The 21,217-nt window shown below is 43.3% G+C and overlaps 1 protein-coding gene across 3 annotated transcripts in view; it reads left to right on the top strand.

Moving 5' to 3' along the window:
* Positions 1 to 21,217, top strand: part of LOC125400701 (protein FAM169B-like) — a 91,461-nt gene that overhangs the window by 53,866 nt on the left and 16,378 nt on the right. For all 3 annotated transcript variants that reach the window (XM_087901314.1, XM_087901313.1, XM_087901315.1), the window contains one exon: positions 20,179 to 20,361. In XM_087901314.1, coding sequence (XP_087757440.1) covers positions 20,179 to 20,361 — 183 coding nt within the window. The remainder of the gene's footprint in view (positions 1 to 20,178; positions 20,362 to 21,217) is intronic.

Below are 21,217 nucleotides of genomic sequence, written 5' to 3'. Positions count from 1 at the left end.
TGACTTCTCAGTGAGATGCCTGTCTAAAGATGAGTGTAGGATATTGAAATCGCTCACTATCATTATTGATAGTGTCTGACCTCTGATGTCTGTTAGTATTCGCATACTGAAATTGGGAGCACTAACTAGTACTAAATGTACTATTGCTATAACTTCTTGATGAACCGTTCCCTTTATTACTACGTAGTGGCATTCTTTCTTCTTCTAACAAATTTTAGGTTGAACTCCAGTTTCATAGTGTTTTGAATGATCTCATGTACCCAGGAAGGCTTAGAACTCCCACTGTAGCTGAAGGTGACCTTGAGTCTCTGGTCCTCCTATTTCCCTAGTGCAGGGATTATTGACGCCCATCCTGAGGCCTGATCCATGCAATACTCGGCAGTGAACCCAGTGCCTTGTGCATGCTGGGCAAACATTGTAAGCCCACTTAACTGAATCCTCATCCCTGAGGTCTAGTTTTTATCAGCTACCAGAATAGACCTGGCAGCTTGTTTTTCGAGTTCTCCCCACTTGACGGATTGTTTTCCATTCGTTGACTCTGTCTGTGGATATTTTTACCAGTGAGTTGGGTTTCTTGGAGACAACAGATGGTTGGATCCTGGTTTTTAATCCAGTCAGCCAATCTGTGTCTCTTTTTTGTTGACTTGAGGTCATTTACATTGAAAGTTATTAATAGCAATGTTTCTTGATTTCTGTTCTTCTGTTGGTTGGATTATTGTTTTTCCATTCTTCCCTGTTTATATAAAAAGGTTGCTGGTTCACTGTGGTGGACATGTTGGATTCCTTCCTAGCTCTCCTTGGATGATCTATTCCTCTCATGAAGTTTATTCTTTCTTGTGTTCTTGTGACGGTGAATTTTTTTTCTCTATTTTTTTTTACGATGCTGGACTACCTTGATGGGGTTTGTCTTGGAATGTCCTTATTATTCTGCCAACTTTTAAACATAGCTTTGCTGGCATTATCAGTCTTGATTGGCAGTTATTTATTTTCAGTTCTTGAAATATACCATTCCTGGCTTCCCTGGATTTAAGTATTGCCGGTGAGAGACCTGGTATTTTATGGACATGTCTGCCTTTGGAGGTCAGTTGACATTCCTCCTGGGGAGCTTTCGATCTTGCTTCCTTGTTTTGGAGTTTTGATGCCATGACTATATGATGGGGAGATTTCCTCAGGTCATGCTTCTTTGGAGTTCTAAATGCCTCTAGTGTTTGGATGTGTGTTTCTCTATGTTTGGGACATTTTCTGCTATACTTTCATTGAATAGATTCTCCATGCCTTTAGTGTTTCTGTGAGTTCCTTCTTCTGTCTCTTATCTCTGCATTCTTTTTTTTTCTTCTTCTTCTTTTTTGTCCCCAAGACAGGGTTTCTCTGTAGTTTTGGAGCCTGTCCTGGAATTCCCTCTTTAGACCAGACTGGCTTTGAACTCACAGAGATCCGCCTGCCTCTGCCTCCTGAGTGCTGGGATTAAAGGCGCGCGCCACCACCACCCAGCCTATCTCTTCATTCTTAAGCGCAGTCCCTTGATCACATCTGAGTTTTTGGATGTTGTAGTCATGCCTGTTGGCAGAGGCCTTTAAAAAAACTATATTTTATCTACTATTGTGTGAAAGAGAGTCACATAAGTGCCATGTCATGCATATGCCATGATGGGAATGTAGAGGTCAAAGGTTAATAGGTGGGAGTCGTTCTGAGGAGGGCTCTGGGAATTTAAGTCAGGTCTTCAGGCCATCTCACCAGCATAATGCTCACTTGTGTGGCTCGTTTACTTTGTTGGTGTTTGAATGAGGTGTGTGTTCATCTGCTTTGTCCTCTAGCCTTGGTCTTTCTTCTGCTTGCTTAAATCTGTTATTGATACTCTTCACTGTGTGTGTGTGTGTGTGTGTGTGTGTGTGTGTGTGTGTGTTCCCCTCCCTCCAGAGACAGAGCTTCTCTGTGTAGCCCTGGCTGTCTTGGAACTCGCTCTGTAGACCAGGCTGGCCTTGAACTCACAGAGATCTCCCTGCCTAAGTCTCCCAAGTGCTCGAATTAAAGGTGTGCACTACCATGCCTGGCTTCACTGTTTTTCATTTGATTCATTGAGCTGTTTCTTTTCTAACATTTCTATTTCCCCCCTAAATCTTAACTTCTTTATAGAGTTGTCTTCCATGTTGTGGCTTTCTCATCCACATTGCTGGTTTTCTTATGCATTACTGCCCTTTTCTAATATGTGGCTGACTTTCCTCTCCAGATCCCGGGACTCTTTATCTGCTTGTTTGTATCTTCTTTTTGCAAGGTTACTGATATTCACTGTGTCATTGGCTCTCAGGCCCCTATTTCTGGCATTGGTGCCTTGTCTGAGCAGTCTTTCGGCTTACCTCCATACTGGTAGGCATTTGCCTTGTTTGGGGTTGGGCTGTTTTAAATAAAGTTGCTCTAAACATTGGTTTTCAAAGAAAGAAAGAAAGAAAGAAAGAAAGGAAGGAAGGAAGGAAGGAAGGAAGGAAGGAAGGAAGGAAGAAAGAAAGAAAGAAAGAAAGAAAGGTTATCGATCATTTCTTTTTACCAGAAACCTCGAGAAATCTTCACCTGGCTGTAGGGATTCCATATTCCATATGCATCTTAAAGTCACCCATGTATAGAATATTGACTAGTTTCAATACACAACATAGCCATTTCGCAATAGTGTGTTTTAATTTATCCCTCGTTTACACTGAGCCATTATGTTATATTTCTTTGTTACAAATCTGTCAATATTGAGACATAATTTTGAAAAGTAGTAATACTGATGAACATGGTGGCGCATGCCTTTAATCCTAACACTCAGGAGGCAGAGGCAGGCAGATCGCTTGAGTTTGAGGCCAGCCTGGTCTATATAATGAGTTCCAGGACAGCCTGGGCTACATAGAGATCCCTGTCTCAAAAAGACAAAAACCATCCCCTCCCCAAAATGGTGGCAACTCTTTACCATGCAGTCAGAAAAGAGTGTATGACGTACACATATTTATTCTCTTTTCTCCCTCTCCTCTTGTTTTCTTCTTCCTCTGGTTTCTACCCAGTTCTGTTTTCCTTCAGGTTGAACTACTTCCCTTACTATTTCTGGTAGTGCAGTTCTGTCGGCAACAAACTCTCTGGTTTTGTTCACTGAAGAATGTTTCTACTTCACGTTCGTGCCTGAAGCTGATCTGGATAAAGGATTATAATAGCTTGCACCCCACGTTCCCACCAATGCAGCCTGTGGGGGATTTGACTTCCTGTTTATCTTTTGTGGGGCTTGTTGTGTTTCTTGACCCTGTAAATATTTGATGCCGTATTTTTTTTTTATTTCTTTGTTTTTTTTGAGACAGGGTCTCACTCTGTAGCCCTGGATGACCTGGAACTCACGGTGTAGATCAGATTGGCCTCAAATTTACAGAGAGATAGATTCACCTGCCTCTGTTTCCTGAGAGCTGGGGTTACCTCACCCTGCCCAGCCCCCTTTTCTGCCATATGTGGAGAATTTTTTTAAAATATATATTTTTTAAAATTTAATGTGTATGGGTGTTTGACTGCATGCATGTCTGTGTACCACATGCATGTCTGGTGCTGGAGGTGAGAAGAGGCCATGGGATTTCCTAGAACTGGAGTTACAGACAGTTGTAAGTCGCCACGTGGGTGCTGGGACTTGAACCTGGGTCCTCTGGAAGAGCACCCAGTGTTCTTAACCAATGAACCATCTCTCCAGCCCCTATGTGGAGAATTTTTGTTCATTACTTTTTAAAAATACTTTTTATGCTAATTCCTTCTCCTTCTCCCTCTCCTTCTTCCTTTCCTTCTCCTCCTCCTCCTCCTCTTCCTTCTCTTCCTGGGCTACATATGCCCTCTTTCTTTCCTTTCTTTTCTTTCATTCTTTTCTTTTCTTTCATTCTTTTCATTTCTTTTCTTTTCTTTCATTCCTCTCCTCCTCTTCCTCCTCCTCTCCTCCTCCTCTTCCTCTTCCTCCTCCTCTTCCTCCTCCTCCTTCACTTCCTCCTCCTCCTCTTTCTCCCCCTCCTCCTCTTCCCCCTCCTCCTCTTCCCCCTCCTCCTCTTCCTCTTCCTCCCCCTCTTCCCCTCCTCTTCCCCCTCCTCATTTTCCTCTTCCTCCTCCTCTTCCTCTTCTTCCTCCTCCTCCTCTTCCTCCCCCTCCTCCTCTTCCTCCCCCTCCTCCTCTTCTCCCTCCTCCTCTTCCTCTTCCTCCCCCTTTTACTCCTCCTCTTCCCCCTCCTCCTCCTCCTCTTCCTCCCCCTCTTCCTCCTCCTCCCCCTTTTACTCCTCCTCTTCCCCCTCCTCCTCCTCCTCCTCTTCCTCCCCCTCTTCCTCCTCCTCTTCCTCCTCCTTCTCCTCCTCCTCTTCCTCCTCCTCCTCCTCCTCTTCCTCCTCTTCCTCCTCCTTTTCCTCCTCCTCCTCCTCCTCCTCCTCCTCCTTCTTCTTTATATTTTGAGATAGGGTTTCTCTGTGTAACAGTCCTAGTCTCCGAGATGCTCTTTTACTTTTGGTTTCTTTTTTTCTTTCCACCAAGTCTTTTACACCCCAGGCTGGCCTCCAACTTGATACACAGCTGTCTCAGTTCCTTCTCTGTTGCTGTGAAGAGACACCATGACCATGGAACCTTATAAAAGAAAGCATTTAATTGGGGGTTTTCTTACACTTGCAGAAGGTGAATCCATGACCGTGATGGCAGAGAACAGACAAGCAGGCCTGACACAGCACTGGAGCAGTAACCAGGAGCTTACAAATGATCTATAGGAGGCATGAGACCGAAAGAGAGAGATCGGCCCGTTATGGGATTTTGAAACCACAAAGTCTACCCCCAGTGATACACTCTCCTCCAAAAGGTCACGCCTCCTAATCCTTCTGAAAGAGTTCCACCAACAAGGGAGCAAGCGTTTAACTGCATGGGCCTACAAAGTATATTCTCACTCATACCACCACAGTGGTCAAAGCTGGCCGTGAACTCCTGCTCCTCCTGTCCCCATCTTCAGCACTGGATTATAGATGTGTACTACCTTTCTCGGCTCTGGAATTTTTAATTAAACATTTTTCTGTCTTCTTCAGTTAGATATTTTTATTGATATACACCAGTTTTATCTCCTAAGTATTCTGTTGAGATCACTAATAAGTTTAGTCATTTTCAAATTTTAGAATTTCAGGTATTATAGTTCTACATCTTTTGTTGAGAGTTTATATCCATTTATTGATTGCACATTTCCTTCATTAATTTTATGAATTAAACCAATTACCTTAATTGGATATATTTGGAAAGCTGATTTAAATCCTTTTTTTCTTCCCCTGATGATGCTCTTTTAGGTCAATTATGTTGAATAACCACTTTTCCTAAGTATTGGCCACACATCCCAATTCCTTTGTATGCTTAGTAATTTTTGGCTGCAAACCAGTCATTGAAAATATATTGTGGAGCCTGGAGAGATATCTCAGTGGTTAAAAGCATGTATTGCTTTTGCAGAGGACCTGAGTTCATTTTCCAACACCCACATCATGTGACTCACAGCCACCTGCCTCCATGGACACCTACTTCATGTACACATACCCAGACATAGACACACATATGCACATGCACTTAATTTAAAAATTGATATTAGAAAGAAGTTATATTGTACAAGTTGTCTTTGTGTTTCTTGAAGGCCTGTAGTGTTTTTTTTTTTAAATTCTTTGTTCTTTGGAGACCTGCTACCCAACTCTCAAATAAATACTCAGAGTCTTATTCTTGCTTATGAATGCCCTGCCTTAGCTTGGTGTATTTCTTGCTAGCTTTTCTTAAATTATCCCATCTACCTTTTGCCCAGATTTTTGCTCTCTGCTTCTTCTGTTTATTCTCTCTGTCTGGCAGCCCCACCTATTCCTCTCCCACCTCGCTGTTGACTGTTCAGTTCTTTATTAGGCCAATCAGATGTTTTAGACAGGCAAAGGGACACAGCTTTACAGAATTAAACAAATGCAACATAAAAGAATGCAACACATCTTTGCATCATTAAACAAATATTCCGCAACATAAAGTAACGTAACACATCTTCAACTAATATCCCACAACACCATGGGTTCATTCCAGGAGACATTTAACCTGTCAGGATTCACACTGGAAGTGTCTCCTCTGAGCTATGCAACTGTTGACAGGTGTCTGTGTGGCTTCCTATGGCTGCTGCTTTAGCCCAGACTTGTTGAGTTTCTTCCTCCCTTTGCCTAGTGGTCAAAGATGTGCTAAAGATGTGGCTATCCTCCGCCTATGGATTTCTTGACTTTGCTACTTTGGAGCACTGTGCTCTGATCCTTCAGATTGAATATGCCTCACCTTTAGTTAAGGAAAGTACCATAAACCCAGGTCCAGTGGCTCACGCCTGAGTCGTCACACAGGAGGCCGAGGGAGGATTGCTGAAAGCTTGAGACGATTTTTCAGTGCAGAGTCTCAACAAAAAACAAAACAAAACAAACGTCTTAAAAGTCCCATGTATGGGAAATAGACAAAAAAAAAAAAAGATCTCCTGAGTAAATTGGGAGCATGCGGACCTTGGGACAGGGTTGAAGGGGAGGGGAGAGGCAGGGAGGGGAGCAGAGAAAATGTAGAGCTCAATAAAAATCAATAAAAAAGGTCCATGTATTTCTGAAGACCAAGTGTCCAACATGGAGACTTTCAGGGGTCAGTGTGACCACATCCCAGACCACAGCATGGGTAATGAATGATGCATGGGGTTAGCCACCTGTCAAGGGCGTTCCAAATTTGGTAAGAGTTCCCTGATGGTCTTGGGTCATTGGGTCATAAATGGACTTTAGGATGTTGATGCAGTTGTGAGGTGCTTCTCAGCTTCTCAGTAGCACAGTTTCTCTGTGTAAGTTTAGGTCCATGTGCTCAGAACCTCTCAATTTAGCCTAGGTGCCCCTGGAAGTTAGATTTTCATTTTGTGAGCAAAATAAAACAAACTCGCTCTAGGAGGAGGACCTGGGGCCAGGTTCTCGCAGCTGAAGGCTCTGCAGATGGCCCCCCGCATGATGGTGATTTAGCTTTGAGTCTAGGATGGTGTGACAATGATAGGTAACTGTCATTGGAAACTATACTCTGAACCTTTTTCTCGATGAAGTGATGTATGGCTCATTACATTACTCTTCCACCATGTTGGGCAGAAAGAACAAGCTTTAGTACCAGTGGAGTATGTCTGCCTTGAGGGCACCATGCGGCTACTCTGCAAAGTTATTGTGCTGTTTGGTAGGTTAGGTACATTAAATATCTTTTCAGTTCTCTCTCTCTCTCTCTCTCTCTCTCTCTCTCTCTTGCTCTCTCTCTCTCTCTCTCCCTCCCTCCCTCCCTCTACCTTCCCCCCTCTCTGTCTCTCTTTTTTTCTCTCTCTTTCTCTCACACACACAAACACACACACACTTTTAAAAATACAATTTAAGAGATGAACAGAAAAAATTCTGGGCTTTATAGAACTGCCCATTTTAACCCTTGTATAGCTTACAGTCAAAATGAAATAAGGCGTAATTCCCGATTGACCTCACCTTCCCCACCCCACTCTGCATTGTTCTTCTAGAGTTAGCTCCGCCTCCATCCCTGTCACTCGTGTCCCTGCAACCTCTGGTTATTTTCCCACCACGGTAGCTTTTGAGTCTTGTGTTTCTAAGAAGGCAATGACAGTGGAACTGAGCATCTTTTAGTGTTTGGAGACCGAGTTCTTCCACTCAGCTTCACACGGTTGAGCATTGCTCTTTTGGAACGCGTGTTTCTATTAGAGAGCTCTCTATTGCTAAGGAGCATATTCAGCTTTCAGACAAGCGAGTGCCTTCGTGTAGAATGGATTGGACATCTTCAGGTGGACTTCTCAAAGGCAGCGGTTCGCCGATAGGCTGGTTTTCATCTCTCAGTTGGTTTGATGGTTCTGTAATTGGTTTTCCTACAAAATAGTGACACTGGTCATTTCAATATTTCATGCTGGAGCTTCCCTTGAATAATAAAAATTAGCGGGGTCTACTTTAACTTCTAGTTTCAAACCACCAGTCCATTAGTCTGTTAGCATTCAAGGGAGGAGAGCACCACACCAGGGAGTGGAGCGTAGATTTAAGACAGAACTTGTATTATACACATGTATAAAAATCTACAAAGAATAAACTTGAATTCCAGATTCCTAAAATCCCAGCAAGAATGAAAACCATGATACAAGAGTGGCAACTACAAATATTAAATGGGGTGATTAGGAACTTGGACCAGCATGTGACCTGTGATGGCCATGAAACTGGCCTTGCCTTAGCCCTGTTTGTGCCTGAGGTCTCCTACATATTCAGGGTTACAGTCACCTCCTGCACTCTTGACCTGTGAAGCAATAGTACCTTGTGCCATCTTCTGGACTTCTGGGTTCATCACTTGTATTTTTTTTGAATAAAGTTTTATTGGTACACAGCTGTACTCTGGTGACTTCTTTGCACTAACTGCAGAGTCCAGTAGTTGCAATGATAACCTGATTTCCAAAGGCTAAAGTAATTTCTATGTCATTCTAACGAAACATTTCATTGACCCCTGTTCTAGAGATTACATGATAAACATTTCCTATGAAAACAAAACAATTTAATTAAAATTATATTAGTGGAATTCAGGAGCATTTGAAGTGTTGACTGCCATCCTAATAGCTCTTTAGCTGCCCTGGGCTCCAAGGTTTCTGTCTTATTCTTGTAGAGTGTCCCCAGGACAGACCCAATAGCATGATTATAACCAAAAGATTGTACTGACTCTTAGAAAAGCCAGCCAGTTTAGCCATTGGATCTCTGGCTCAATCAATCAAGATCAGTGGTTTAGTCATTGGATCCCCAGTGTCTTCATCACCTGCTCACTTGTAGGGTCTTTGATTGGCAATTGTGCCCATGTGATCTAAATTTGGGTTTCCCCAGCCATTCCTCTTACCGTTCCACAGAGCAGTAGCTATCCTCAGTGTATCTCCTCCCTGGGTTTTCAGGACAGGATTTTGTGGATGATTGATACCCACCCAGTTGGCTGCCACCAACTCTACATTTGGCTATTCTGTACCTGTCAGTCCACACCAGAACTCTCTGTCCCATCTTGATTCTCAGAAACAGTAGGGCAGAGTGGGCATGGCCTTTGTCTCTCTACTTACCTTATCTTCCTTGGAGCCAACCCTTTCTGGGTGCTGGCTCTTGTCCTTTTCTGGTGGGTCACCTGTGAATTCTGATTCAGGCATTCCGAGAAGTCACACATCTTTCTTTAAGTAAGCCCATTTCTAATGGTTGCTGTTGGACATTATTGCTGCAGACAGCCTGTTGGCTCCATGTTGGGTCCATTGCATTTGGATGTTATTGCTGCAGACAGCCTGTTGGCTCTATGTTGGGTTCATTGCATTTGGATGTTATTGCTGCAGTCTGCCTGTTGGCTCCATGTTGGGTCCTCTTTAGTCTCAGGGCTGCCCATGCTCTTGGAAGGGAAGAGCTCTGTATGCAGTGCTGTACCGTGTCTACATCTTTGCACTGCAGGTACCCAACTGATTGTGTGGTACACAGGAAGTTGGTGCCTGTATGATCCAGCCATCTGTGGTGACCTAAGCTAACTTTGTCTACCCTGTTGATGTGTTAACGTTCATTGTGTGTTTTGAAGCATGATTGATAAAAATTTAGTCCGAAATGGTGATCCTGTCTCCAGAAAACCTCAGAATGAGACTGTGCCTGAACGCTGTCTCCTCCCCTCTTATAATCCTTTCTAGTTCTGGGATTAAAGGTGTGCATCACTATTACCTGGTTTCCATGGCAAGCTAGTGTAGCTACTGGGATTAAAGGTGTGTGTCATTGCTTCCTGGTCTGTATGACTGGCCAGTGTGGTTGTTTTATTTTTCTGATTCTTAGGCAAGTTTTATTTACTAAAATACAAGTGAAATGTCACTACATTTTTTTTTGATATTCAAATAGTTTACCCAAATTTCCCCCTGTTCTTACCTGTCTTTTTTTTCTAATTTTCATGGAATATTACACTTCACATAATTTTGGAGAATATTCTTTTCTTTTCTTGCAGGAGGTTTGCAATTTGGTAAAATGTATCGCTAAAATCAAATGTTTTGTTAATTCACTAGTGTGAGATTTTTCCAGCTTCTTTATGTAGGTATTTAGTGCTATGAACTTTCCTCATAATTCTGCTTTCATTGTGTCCCATGAATTTAGGTATGTTGTGTGGTCATTTTCATTGAATTTTAGGAAGTCTTTAATTTCTCCTTTTGTTTCTTCCTTGACCCATTCATGATTCAGGTGAGCATTGTTTAATTTTTATGTGTTTGTGGGCTTTCTGGAATTAGTATTGGTGTTGAATTCTAGTTTTAATCCATGGTGATCTGATAAGATATATGGGGATATTCTAGTCTTTTTCTGTATCTGTTGAGGTTTGTTTTGTTACCGAGTATGTGGTCAATTTTTGAAAAGTTCCCTTAGATGCTGATAAGAAGGTATATTCTTGTATGTTTAGATGGAATATTATATAGATGTCTGTTAAGTTCATTTGAGTCATAACATTTGTTAATTCTCTTATTTTTCTGTTCATTTTTTTGTCTGACTACCTGTCTAGTGGTGAGAGTGGAGTGTTGGAGTCTCCCACTATTAGTGTGGGGGGTTTAATGTATGATTTAAGCTTTAGAAGTGTTTCTTTGACATATGAGGGTGCTGTTGTATTTGGAGCATAGACGTTCAGTATTGAGATTTCTTCCTGATGAATTTTTCCTGTGACCAGTATGAAATGTCTTTCTTTGTCTCTTTTGATTGATTTTAGTTTGAAGTCTATTTTGTTAGACATCATTAGGATAGCTACACCAGCTTGTTTCTTAGATCCATTTGATTGGAAATTTTTTTCCCAATCCTTTACTCTGAGGCGATATCTGTATCTTCAGCACTTGACATTCTCTATCTCTTATATTCTGCTGTTTATGTTTGCATTTGTGGTTCCTGATCGTTTTCTCGTGCTTTCTGTTTCTATAATTTCCTTGACTTGCGTTTTCTTTATTGTCTCTATTTCAGTTTTCAAGTCTTCAATAGCTTCTTTCATATGTTTGATTGCTTTTTTTGTTTGTTTTTCTTTAAGGGATTTGCTGATGTCTTCTAATTTTTTGTTTGTCTTTTCCTCCATTTTTTTTGAGGGGACTTCTCATTTCCTCTTTAAGAATCTCAAACATTCCCCTGAAGTTATTTTTTAGGTCATTTTCTTCTGCTTCATCTATATTTGGTTGTTCAAGTCTTGCTGTTATAGGGTCTCTAGATTTCACTGGTGTTGTGTTGCTCTTTGTGGTGTTGCGTGTGTTCTTACCTTATCTACTCATCTTTTCCTCTAATTGGTGTGATTGGGGCTGTTTGTGACTCTGGTGATTAATCTTCTAGGAGCTAGTGCATCCAAGACTCAGATGGTTGTTCCTTATGGTACAGTCAGTGCCACGGTTCTAATTACCCTGTTGGTAACTCTGTGTTCCTGGAGGTTGCTTAGCACTCTAGCGGTTTGCTCTGCTCCAGTGGAGTTTGCTGTCTCAGGCCTGCTCTGCTCTAGGTTGCTGGTTTAGACCTGTTTTTGTAAATGTCCTTGGTCTGGATCTGCTTCTGGGGAGGTCCATGGGTTGGGGTTGGCACTGCAAAGGTCTCTGGCTCTGATCTTCTCTTTCAGAGGTCCTAGAGTCAGGTGTTCCCAGACCCACAGAGGTCCTGTCATAGCCATAGTTCCTTGGAGGTCCCAGATTTGTGCCCAGACCTGCAGCGGTCTCTGGCTCTGGCCTACTTGCTCAGCAGTTGCTCCCCCGTACTTGTTCCTGTTGAGTTCGCTGCCTCAGGTTTGCTCCAGCTCAGGTGCCTGGCTCAGTCCTGCCTCTGCAAATGTCCCTGGTCTGGATCCACTCCCGTTCCCATGGAGCTTGCTGCCTCAGGCCTGTTCTGGCCTAGGTTGCTGGCCCAGTCCTGCCTCTACAAATGTCCCTGGTCTGGATCCCCACAAGTTGTTTTTTGAGAGGTTTATGGAAGAACTGCAAAGTCAGTTCAGAAAGGTCCTCTGTGCCTGCTAGATGCCTTCCTTAATACCTGTTTCTTATGTAATTATAGTATAGTGTTCAAACAGAGGAAATCACCATTGATCAGATTTCTACCAGTGTCTGTTTTCTCTTCTGGGATCAGAGCAAGTGAACACCTAATATCTCCTCTGACTCTGGAGTTCTCCCAAACCTCCTGCCTACTCTCTCACTGTTGGTTCCTTTTGTCTTTCATCATCTGAACACTTGAAGGAGGATGGCCTGGCAATCTGTAAGGCGTTCTCAGTTACCAATGGTCTCTGATGATGATTAGTCAGGGTTATGGTTTGGGGGAGGTGGAGCAGCCTATTATCACATGTTGGAGCCTATGATGTATGATGTCAACATTGGGATTGGTAATAAAACTGCTCTGAGTATGGTATTGGTGATACCACTCAGGATTGTTGATAATACTGTTCTGTTCCTGGGTTAAGGCGTGGGTTATTTTGGCTCACTAATTCAAGATTATCTGGCTCCACCACTTTATCCAGCCATGAAGCCAACTGTGATGGTGGCCAGAGTATAGCATCGTGTGCTGATGAGTGTGGCAGCCTGAAAGTAGAACGAGAGAGAGAGAGAGAGAGAGAGAGAGAGAGAGAGAGAGAAAGAGAGAGGCCAGAGACAAGATAGAACTTCCCAGAGGACCTGTTCCCTGATCTTCTTACTCCATTCAAATCCCACTCCCTGATATTTTACTCTTAAAGATGTTTTATGAATTTGTCTATGTGTGCATGCGTGGGCTTGGGCCGGCTGGATGTGCTTGATCATGTGCCACAGTGGGGGTGTAGATGTCTGCCCCTATTAGTTCATTGCACCTTTTTACACTGACACATAATTGTACATATTTATGAGGCGCAGCATGATTATTTGAGAAGTGTATGCATGCATTATGATCCAGTCTGGGTTAATCTGGCACTTTGTGTTGGGTGGGAGCCATCAAGTTTCTCTTACAGAATATATAGTAGATAGCTGTAAGCTGAGTTGCCTTGTTGTACATGCTTGATACTGTGTCTTTTAAGATACACTTTATTGCGGTATTATAAGTTTATATCCTATAAAATTTGCCTACAATAAGTGTAAAATTCAGGGATTCGGAGATTGCCTACCAAAAGTGTAAAATTCAGGGATTGTAGTGACTTTAATGGTAATGATCACCAAAACCCCATGTTAGGACATTCCTGTCACTGCCCTGGATGGTGTCTGCTGCCTTTTGTCTTCATCCTAGCCCTAGGCAATAGCTGAGTTGCCCCCGCCCCACCTCTGCCAATTAGCATGGACCAGGTGTTGTAGCAGTCAGCTTTCACTTAGGGAAGTGTCTTGGAGCTACTGCAGATCATGGCCTGTGTATGTTCTTTGTTTCTTTTTACTGTCACGTGACTCTGCCTTATGAATACGCTGTACCTCACTTGTGAACCTACTGGTTGAGGGATTGTTTCCAGATCTTACTTCTATGAATAGGGCAGTTATAAACATTCTTTTACTTGTTTGCATGGAAGTTTTTTCCTTCCTTTTGGGTCGGCTCCTAGGCGTACAATTGCTGGGTCATTTGGCAAGATCATGTCTGTCTTTTAAAGGAACTGCCAAATGGCTGCGCAGTCTGGCTGCACCATTGTGCACGCACTTCCATTAACCACATGTGAAGGCTCCAGTTTCTGCATGTCCCTGTCGTCACGGACTCTCCCTTGATCTTCTGGTTATAGCCCAGAGTGGCCTTTTGCTGTGGTTTTAACTTCCATTCCCCTAATTGTGAGTGACGTTAGCTGGTTTTCGTCAGTAGTCATGTGAATGTCTTCTTTAAAGAAAGGTCTGTTCAAGCCCTCTGCACAATCTTAATGAGGATATTTGTTTCATTTTTATTGGATTGTAGGAACTCTTTATTCTGGTTCTCAGTAAGCCTTCTTATGAGAAGTGTGATTTGTAAACATTTCTGTTGACAGTTGATGGCTTGGCCTTTGGTTTTCTTTAATAAACTCTTTTGAAGAAAAAAGTCTAAAAATTCTGATGAAGTCCAAGTTGCCAGTTAGCTTTGCCTTTGTTGCTGAATCTACGAGCTCCTCATTAGCTCAAGGTTGTCAAGACATTTTTCTATTTTCCATGCTAAGAGCTTTATACGCTTGTCTCTTATCCTTTTATCTGTGATCGGTTTTGAGTTTATTTTTGTAAATGATGTGAAAAAAGAGTATAGTTTTTTTTTAACTCTTTGGGGGGGGGGCGCCACACAGCTCCCAAACAAATACATGGAGATTTATTCTTACTTATGAATGCCCAACCTCAGTTTGGCTTGTTTCTAGTCAGCTTTTTTTAAAACTTAAATTATCCTGTTTCTCTTTAACTATGTTTTGCCTCTGGGCCTTTTTTTTTTTTACCTTTCTTTATTCTATGTCTTTCTTCCCTTCTTACTCTTGCTGGTTATATAGCTGGGTGGCTGGCTCTTGGCGTCCTCCTCACCTTCTCCTTTTCTTGCTCCTAGTTCTTCCTGTTCTTCTCCCTCTCTACCCCAGATTTCTCCTCCTATTTATTCTCTCCGCCTGCCAGCCCTGCCTGTTCTTTCTCCTGCCTAGCTATTGGCCATTCAGCTCTTTGTTAGACCGATCCGGTGTTTTAGGCAGGCAAAGTAATGCAGCGCCACAGAGTTAAACAAACGCAACAGAAAAGAATGCCACACATCTTTGCATTATTAAATATCCCACATCATAAACAAATGTAACATATCTTGAACTAATATTTCATAACAAAAGAGTCCAACTCCAGTTAAAAACAAACAAACAAAAACAGCTAACATACTTCAAAAGTAACCCTCCTTTTTGGAGGACTCAACACAGGGCTTAGCACTCTGGTTGTCTTCAACCTCTGGTACATTAAAAGAGAGAAGCTGTATTATAGAGCAGTTTTGGATTTACAGAAAAATATTGAGGCAAAGGTGCAGTTTTCCTGGTGTAGCTTCCCCTTTTCCTCTGTGTTCTAGCTTTTCTTCCGTCTCTGTGGTAAATCCCATGATCGGGAGTGACTCAGGGAAGAAAGGGTTTATTTCCTGTCACACTTCCAGGTAAATTAGGGAACTCAAGGCAGGAACTGGGGCAGAGGCCATGGCGGAGTGCTGCTTACCGGCTTGCCTCCCATGGCCTGCTCAGCCTGCTCTCTTATGGTACTGAGGATCTCCTCCGTAGGTGGAGCACCGCCCATAGCGGGCTGGGTCCTCCCACAGCAATCATTAATACAAAAAATGTCCCAATGGACATGCTCACAGGTCAGCCTAATTCAGGTAGTTCCTCAGCTGAGAGACCCTCTTCCCGGCTGACTCTAGTTTGTGTCAAGTTGACAGAAGGGAACCAGCATGGTATGATTAGTACATTGCATCTATTTGGTCCATGAATTAACACAGATATATTCTTTAGTTTGTGTGGGCCGTCACAAAAGACACAACCCTCTGATACAAGCAACAGGAATTTGTTTTTATCTAGTTCTGGAGGCGCATCGTTCTGGTTCTAGGTGTGAGCAGGTCTGTTCTGTCTTGAGGCCTCTCCTTGGTTAGCATGGAGCCTCCTTCTCACTGTGTATCTCCGCTGTATTTCTCTTGGTCCATATTTCTTCTTAGATGGACAGAAACCCTATTGGATGAGGGTGAAGCCCAACAGCCTCAGATTAATCCCACTCTATGTTTTAACAGCAGCCTATCTAAATACAGACATATTCCAAAGGGTTTGGACTTAAGCACATGAATGCTAGGGAGACAGAGGTCAGCCTGGAGATCACATTATTGTTAGTCAGTGGCCTTGGTGTACCTGTGGGCTCATCCTTAGTGTTGGATGCTCTGTGTATCTAGACAAGCATCTGATGCTCTGTGTTATATAGGGCAGTCTGTCCCGAGTCTCCTGTGCTCCATCAGCTCATCGACCTCCACCCTGGCAGCCGACATATTTTCATCACCTCTGCAGATTGGCTTTTTTCAGCATGTCAGGGACTTGTAATCAGTGTTGACCTGTTCATAGGAGCGTCTTCTTCCACTGTTTAATGTGCTGCTCACTACCTCGTGTGTCAAATCATTCTACTGCTATCTGTGCCAAAAATTACTTCCTTCCCAAAGAACTGTCTTAGCACCTGGGTTGACCAACATAGAAGCATTGATTTCTGGGCTTGGCAAGGTGACTCAGGGGGTGAAAGAACTTGCTGCCTAGTCTGGCAACCTGAGTTCTTATTGTGAGGGGAGAGCCCCTTGTTTGTCCCAGCTGCCTGGCTAGCTTACACCCAAAATAACCACACAGAAACTGTATTTATTAAATCACTGCCTGGCCCATTGTCTCTAGCCTCTTTTTGGCTAACTCTCACCTCTATTAATTTATTTATCACCTCGGGAAAGATTCAGCATGTCTGATCTGGCGGCTCCATGGCAGCTCTCTCTCTGCCCTTCTTCCCAGCATTCAGTTCTGTCTTCTCCCTGTACCTAAGTTCTGCCCCATCAGGCCCAAAGCAGTTTCTTTTCTTTTTTTTTTTTTTTAGGTCAAAAAAAATCTGTGATTATCTTTAATTCCTAGATAAGCATCTCTCTGTGCTTGCAGCATTAATGATTATATAAGACATTAAAGTTTCTATTACATGTACTATAAATTAATATTAATTATATGTTTCAATTAATTTTTACATTTGAATAAAACATGATCATGGTTCATGCTTGTTAATTCTTTTTTTTTATTTGTTTGTTTATAAAAATTTCCACTTCCTCCTCTCCTCCTCCCATACTTCCATACCCTCCCACTCCCCCCACTCCCTCTCCTCCCCCCCACTCCCTCTCCTCCTCCCTCTCCAGTCCTAAGAGCAGTCAGGGTTTCCTGCCCTGTGGGAACTTCAAGTTCCTCCCCCCTCCTTCCAGGCCTAGGAAGGTGAGCATCCAAACAGACTAGGATCCCAAACAGCCAGTACATGCAGACGAAACAAGACCCAGTGCCATTGTCAATGGCTTCTCAGTCAGCCCCCATGTCAGCCACATTCAGAGAATCCGGTTTGATCACATGCTCGTTCAGTCCCAGTCCAACTGGCCTTGGTGAGCTCTCATTCGATCAGTCCCCTTGTATCAGTGGGTGAACGCACCCCTCGCGGTCCTGATTTCCTTTTTCATGTTCTCCCTCCTTCTGCTCCTCATTTGGACCTTGGGGGGCTCAGTCCGGTGCTCCAATGTGGGTTTCCGTCTGTATCGCCATCCATCGTCGGATGAAGGTTCCCTCTGGTCCTGCCTATCTTGCTCACGTTTTCCCTCCTTCTGCTTCTCATTTGGATCTAGGGAGTTAAGTCCAGTGTTCCAATATGTGTCTCTGTCTCTATCTCCATCCATCGCCAGATGAAGGTTCATATTCCTCTTTTTGGGTCTGGGTTACCTCACTCAGTAAAGCGTTCTCTATTTCCATCCATTTGCATGCAAAATTCAAGATGTCATTGTTTTTTACCGCTGAGTAAAACTCTAATGTGTATATGTTCCACACCTTCTTTAACCATTCTTCTATTGAGGGGCACCTAGGTTGTTTCCATGTTCTGGCTATTACAAATAGTGCTGCTATGAACATAGTTGAACAAATGCTTTTGTAGTATGATAGGGCATCTCTTGGGTATATTCCCAAGAGTGGAATTGCTGGGTCCTGAGGGAGGTTGACTCCCAGTTCCCTGAGAAACCGTCACACTGATTTCCACAGTGGCTGCACAAGTTTGCATTCCCACCAACAATGGATGAGTGTTCCCCTCACTCCACATCCTCTCCAGCATAGGCTATCATTGGTGTTTTTAAGTTTGGCTATTTTGACAGGTGTAAGATGGTATCTCAAAGTTGTTTTGATTTGCATTTTCCTGATCGCTAAGGAGGTTGAGCATGATCTTAAGTGTCTTTTGGCCATTCGAAGTTCATCTGTTGTGAATTCTCTGTTCAGTTCAGTATCCCATTTTTTAATTGGGTTAATTAGAATTTTAGTATCTAGCTTTTTGAGTTCTTTGTATATTTTGGATATCAGACCTTTGTCTGTTGAGGGGTTGGTGAAGATCTTCTCCCAGTCAGAAGGTAGCCTTTTTGTCTTGCTGACAGTGTCCTTTGCCAAAGCAGTTTCTTTATTCATTAACCAATGAAAGCAACACATGAACAGAAGAACCTCCTACACCAAATTCTAGCCCCATAACTCACATGTTAGAAGGCAAAAAACGGACTTCTGCAAATTGTCCTTTGACCTCTGCTCACCTGCTATCACTCTCTCTCTCTCTCTCTCTCTCTCTCTCTCTCTCTCTCACACACACACACACACACACACACACACACTGTGAATACAGTGAATGAATAAAGAATGAAACACAACTTTAGAAGAGTTGGGATTCTGCACTCTCAGTTTTGCCATTGATTTGTAGCTCATTGTGGTGTGTCACACTGGATGTCTGACAAAGCCCTCGACCCGGCATTGCTAGATCTCCAGCTCTGGTCCTGTTGAAACAATGCTGGTTGTCCAGGAAACTTTGCATTTCACATACATTTAGAATCAGCTGATCAGTCGCTACCAAAAGCTTGCTGGGATTTTGCTGGCTTTGAATTTATAGAATGATCATGGGAAGGATAATGGGAAAGAACTGTTGAGTCCTCTGACCCATGACCATGGTATTTCTTTTTATTTACCTAGATCTTTAATTTCCCTCAATAGTTTACTCTTTCATTTTCCAGGCCTGTTCTTCTTTTGTTAAATATATTCCTTTAATTTTATGGTTAATGGAGTTGCATCTTTATTTAAATTTAAACCTTCTTAGCTCCAGAAGATTTAATATTAGGGTGACCCTGTTCTCATCCAAACAAAATAGAGACTGTGAATTTCCAAACGAACTGATAATATCTTTTTAATCATGCTGACGGTGAAATCCCAAATATTTTTTACAATTACTGTTTTCATTGGGTTGAGGTTCCTTGTTGGACATACATTGAGCATTCACTCATGGCATGGAAGAATAACTTCATTTAACCACAAATAATTTTGGCACTGTGGGCTGGGCTTAGCGGGGTGGTTTTCTAGTCTTGATGGATTTTCCGTGTGAGCATGGTGACGTGTTGTTGGTCAGGTGCTTGTGCTCCTTGGGTTTGCTAGGGCTTTGTTGGGACAAGCGGAACTCCCAAGTTACATTTCCTTCATAGTAACAGGTTGGTCTACACTTGATTTAGTAAGGCAAGTAGGTATTTGAGAGACGATTTGAGGCATACTGGACCCCATGATATCCAGGCCTTGGTACATCATTCTGCCCCATTTTGCTGCTAAGTGAGTCACAGGCCAGCCTAGACTGAACGGGAGAACAGACCCCAGTTCTCGATGGAAGAGCTTTAAAAACTCACACACATCCTGTGTCCTGTGTGGGTACAGGAAGGGAGTCGTTGTGACCAAGGAACGATTTTTCACTGTATTGCGTATCTTGTAATTTAGTCCACCTAATTAAATCTGAATGTTCCCTTTTCAGGCTTGGGAAGTTATTCATTTTCTGAATCTTGACAGGGACAGGGTTCACCTCTCTCAGTAGTGTCATCACATGGGATGACAGCCATGTGAATGCTGACATTGGTTACAGTACAGATGTTCAAGGTGGAATTGGAGAGGGCACAACATCTGGCCTCTCCAGCAGCAGCAGCAGCAGCAGCAGCAGCTGTTCATGTGTGGGGCTTATGTGTTTGGAGGGCATGCATTTCACCAGAACTGGACACCGTAAGCCTTTATTGAAGTAACTGACACAAGCCCTTACTTAATGACGGAACCAGTTGGCTTCTGCCTGCACTGTGGACAGGCCTGACCACGCGGGGAGAACTTGGATGTTGCTTCAGTAAACCTCCTTGCTTCCAAGGGCCTCGGTGAGGAGAGAGGTCTGGCGGGGTCCACAAGGCTTTGGCGACACTTGGTCTCCCAGGCTCCATTTTCATTTCCATGACCGAATCCATTTTCTGTGCTCGCGAATAATTATGTGGGTCTTTGAGAAAAACACGCGGGTCCAATAGAGAACTGGTGTTCTGGTGTGATCTGGTATCTTATTATTGTTTGTGAAGTTAATTCTGCTCCCAGGCGGTACCAGTGTCTCTGGCTGAACCCCTGAGATCTGGGGGAGTCAGCATGCAGCTGGGGGGACAGCACCTATCTCTTGCTTTCCTGCAGGCAGCCTCTGTGGTGACGGCACCGGTGCATGCTACCTGCTGCCTGTCTTTGACACAGTGTTTGTGCGGAGGAAGCACCGCAGCCAAGGCCTGGGGACAGCCATGCTGAGGGACTTCTGTGACACCTTTCGAGAAGATGAAGCCCTGGGTATCAGTTGCCCAATTTCTCCTGCTATGTACAAAGGTAACTCCCACCCCGTGTCCTGGGTGAGCATTTGGGTGCCGGCTAACACACGTGCCCTGTGGCGACGGAAGGGGAGGAGTCTCGGAGCTTCTGGGGATATGCTGCCGTGACTGCTCTTTCAGTTTCAGCAGAACCAGAGCCCCTGTTTGGTTTGCAAAGAGGGCCTCTCTGAGCCCAAGAAATGATTACATTTGAAAATGCTGTTGGTCCCCGACTCACCAACAGCTTAGGATTTTTTTTCAATTTTATATTAGTGTGAATGCAATACACACTCAGTAGAAATCCCACTCCGTGTTTAGAGTTTTGACATTTTCCTGGCCTCGTGATGTGTGTGCCCATAACAGTCTGAAGAGAGGCAACAGTCGGGATTCTGTGGTGGTTTGTGTTCGCGGTGGCCTTGGATGCGAACATCCACATGAGATCTTCACGCTGATTAAAGAATGATTAAAGAATAGACTTGTGTTAGGTGGGTTTGTCCTGCAGGGTCTCTGTTCTGAGTGGTTTTCTTTTTCTTTAAAACAATGTTTTTAAAATGTGTGCGCGTGTTGTGTGTGTGTTGTATGTTGTGTGTGTATTGTGTATGTACGTGTGTGCCTTGTGCGTGTGTTTGTGTATTGTTTGTGTATGTGTGCATTGTGTTTGTGTATGTGTATGTGTATGTGTATGTGTGTTGTGTGCATGCACTCACAAGGGTGCAGACACTCACATGGATGTGAGTGCTCAGGTGGAGGTCAGGGTATTTTCAGGAGTTCATTTTCTCCTCTCATGCATTCCAGGGACTGAACTTAGGTCCTCAGACTTGCACAAGTCTCTTTTCCAGCTGAGCCATCTCAGGGCCCTCTAGCACGCGCAAGAG

The sequence above is a fragment of the Myodes glareolus genome, chromosome 24 (assembly GCF_982192425.1).
Source record: "Myodes glareolus chromosome 24, mMyoGla1.1, whole genome shotgun sequence".
In the NCBI taxonomy this organism is placed as follows: Eukaryota; Metazoa; Chordata; class Mammalia; order Rodentia; family Cricetidae; genus Myodes; species Myodes glareolus.
This window is presented reverse-complemented; position numbering and strand designations above follow the sequence as displayed.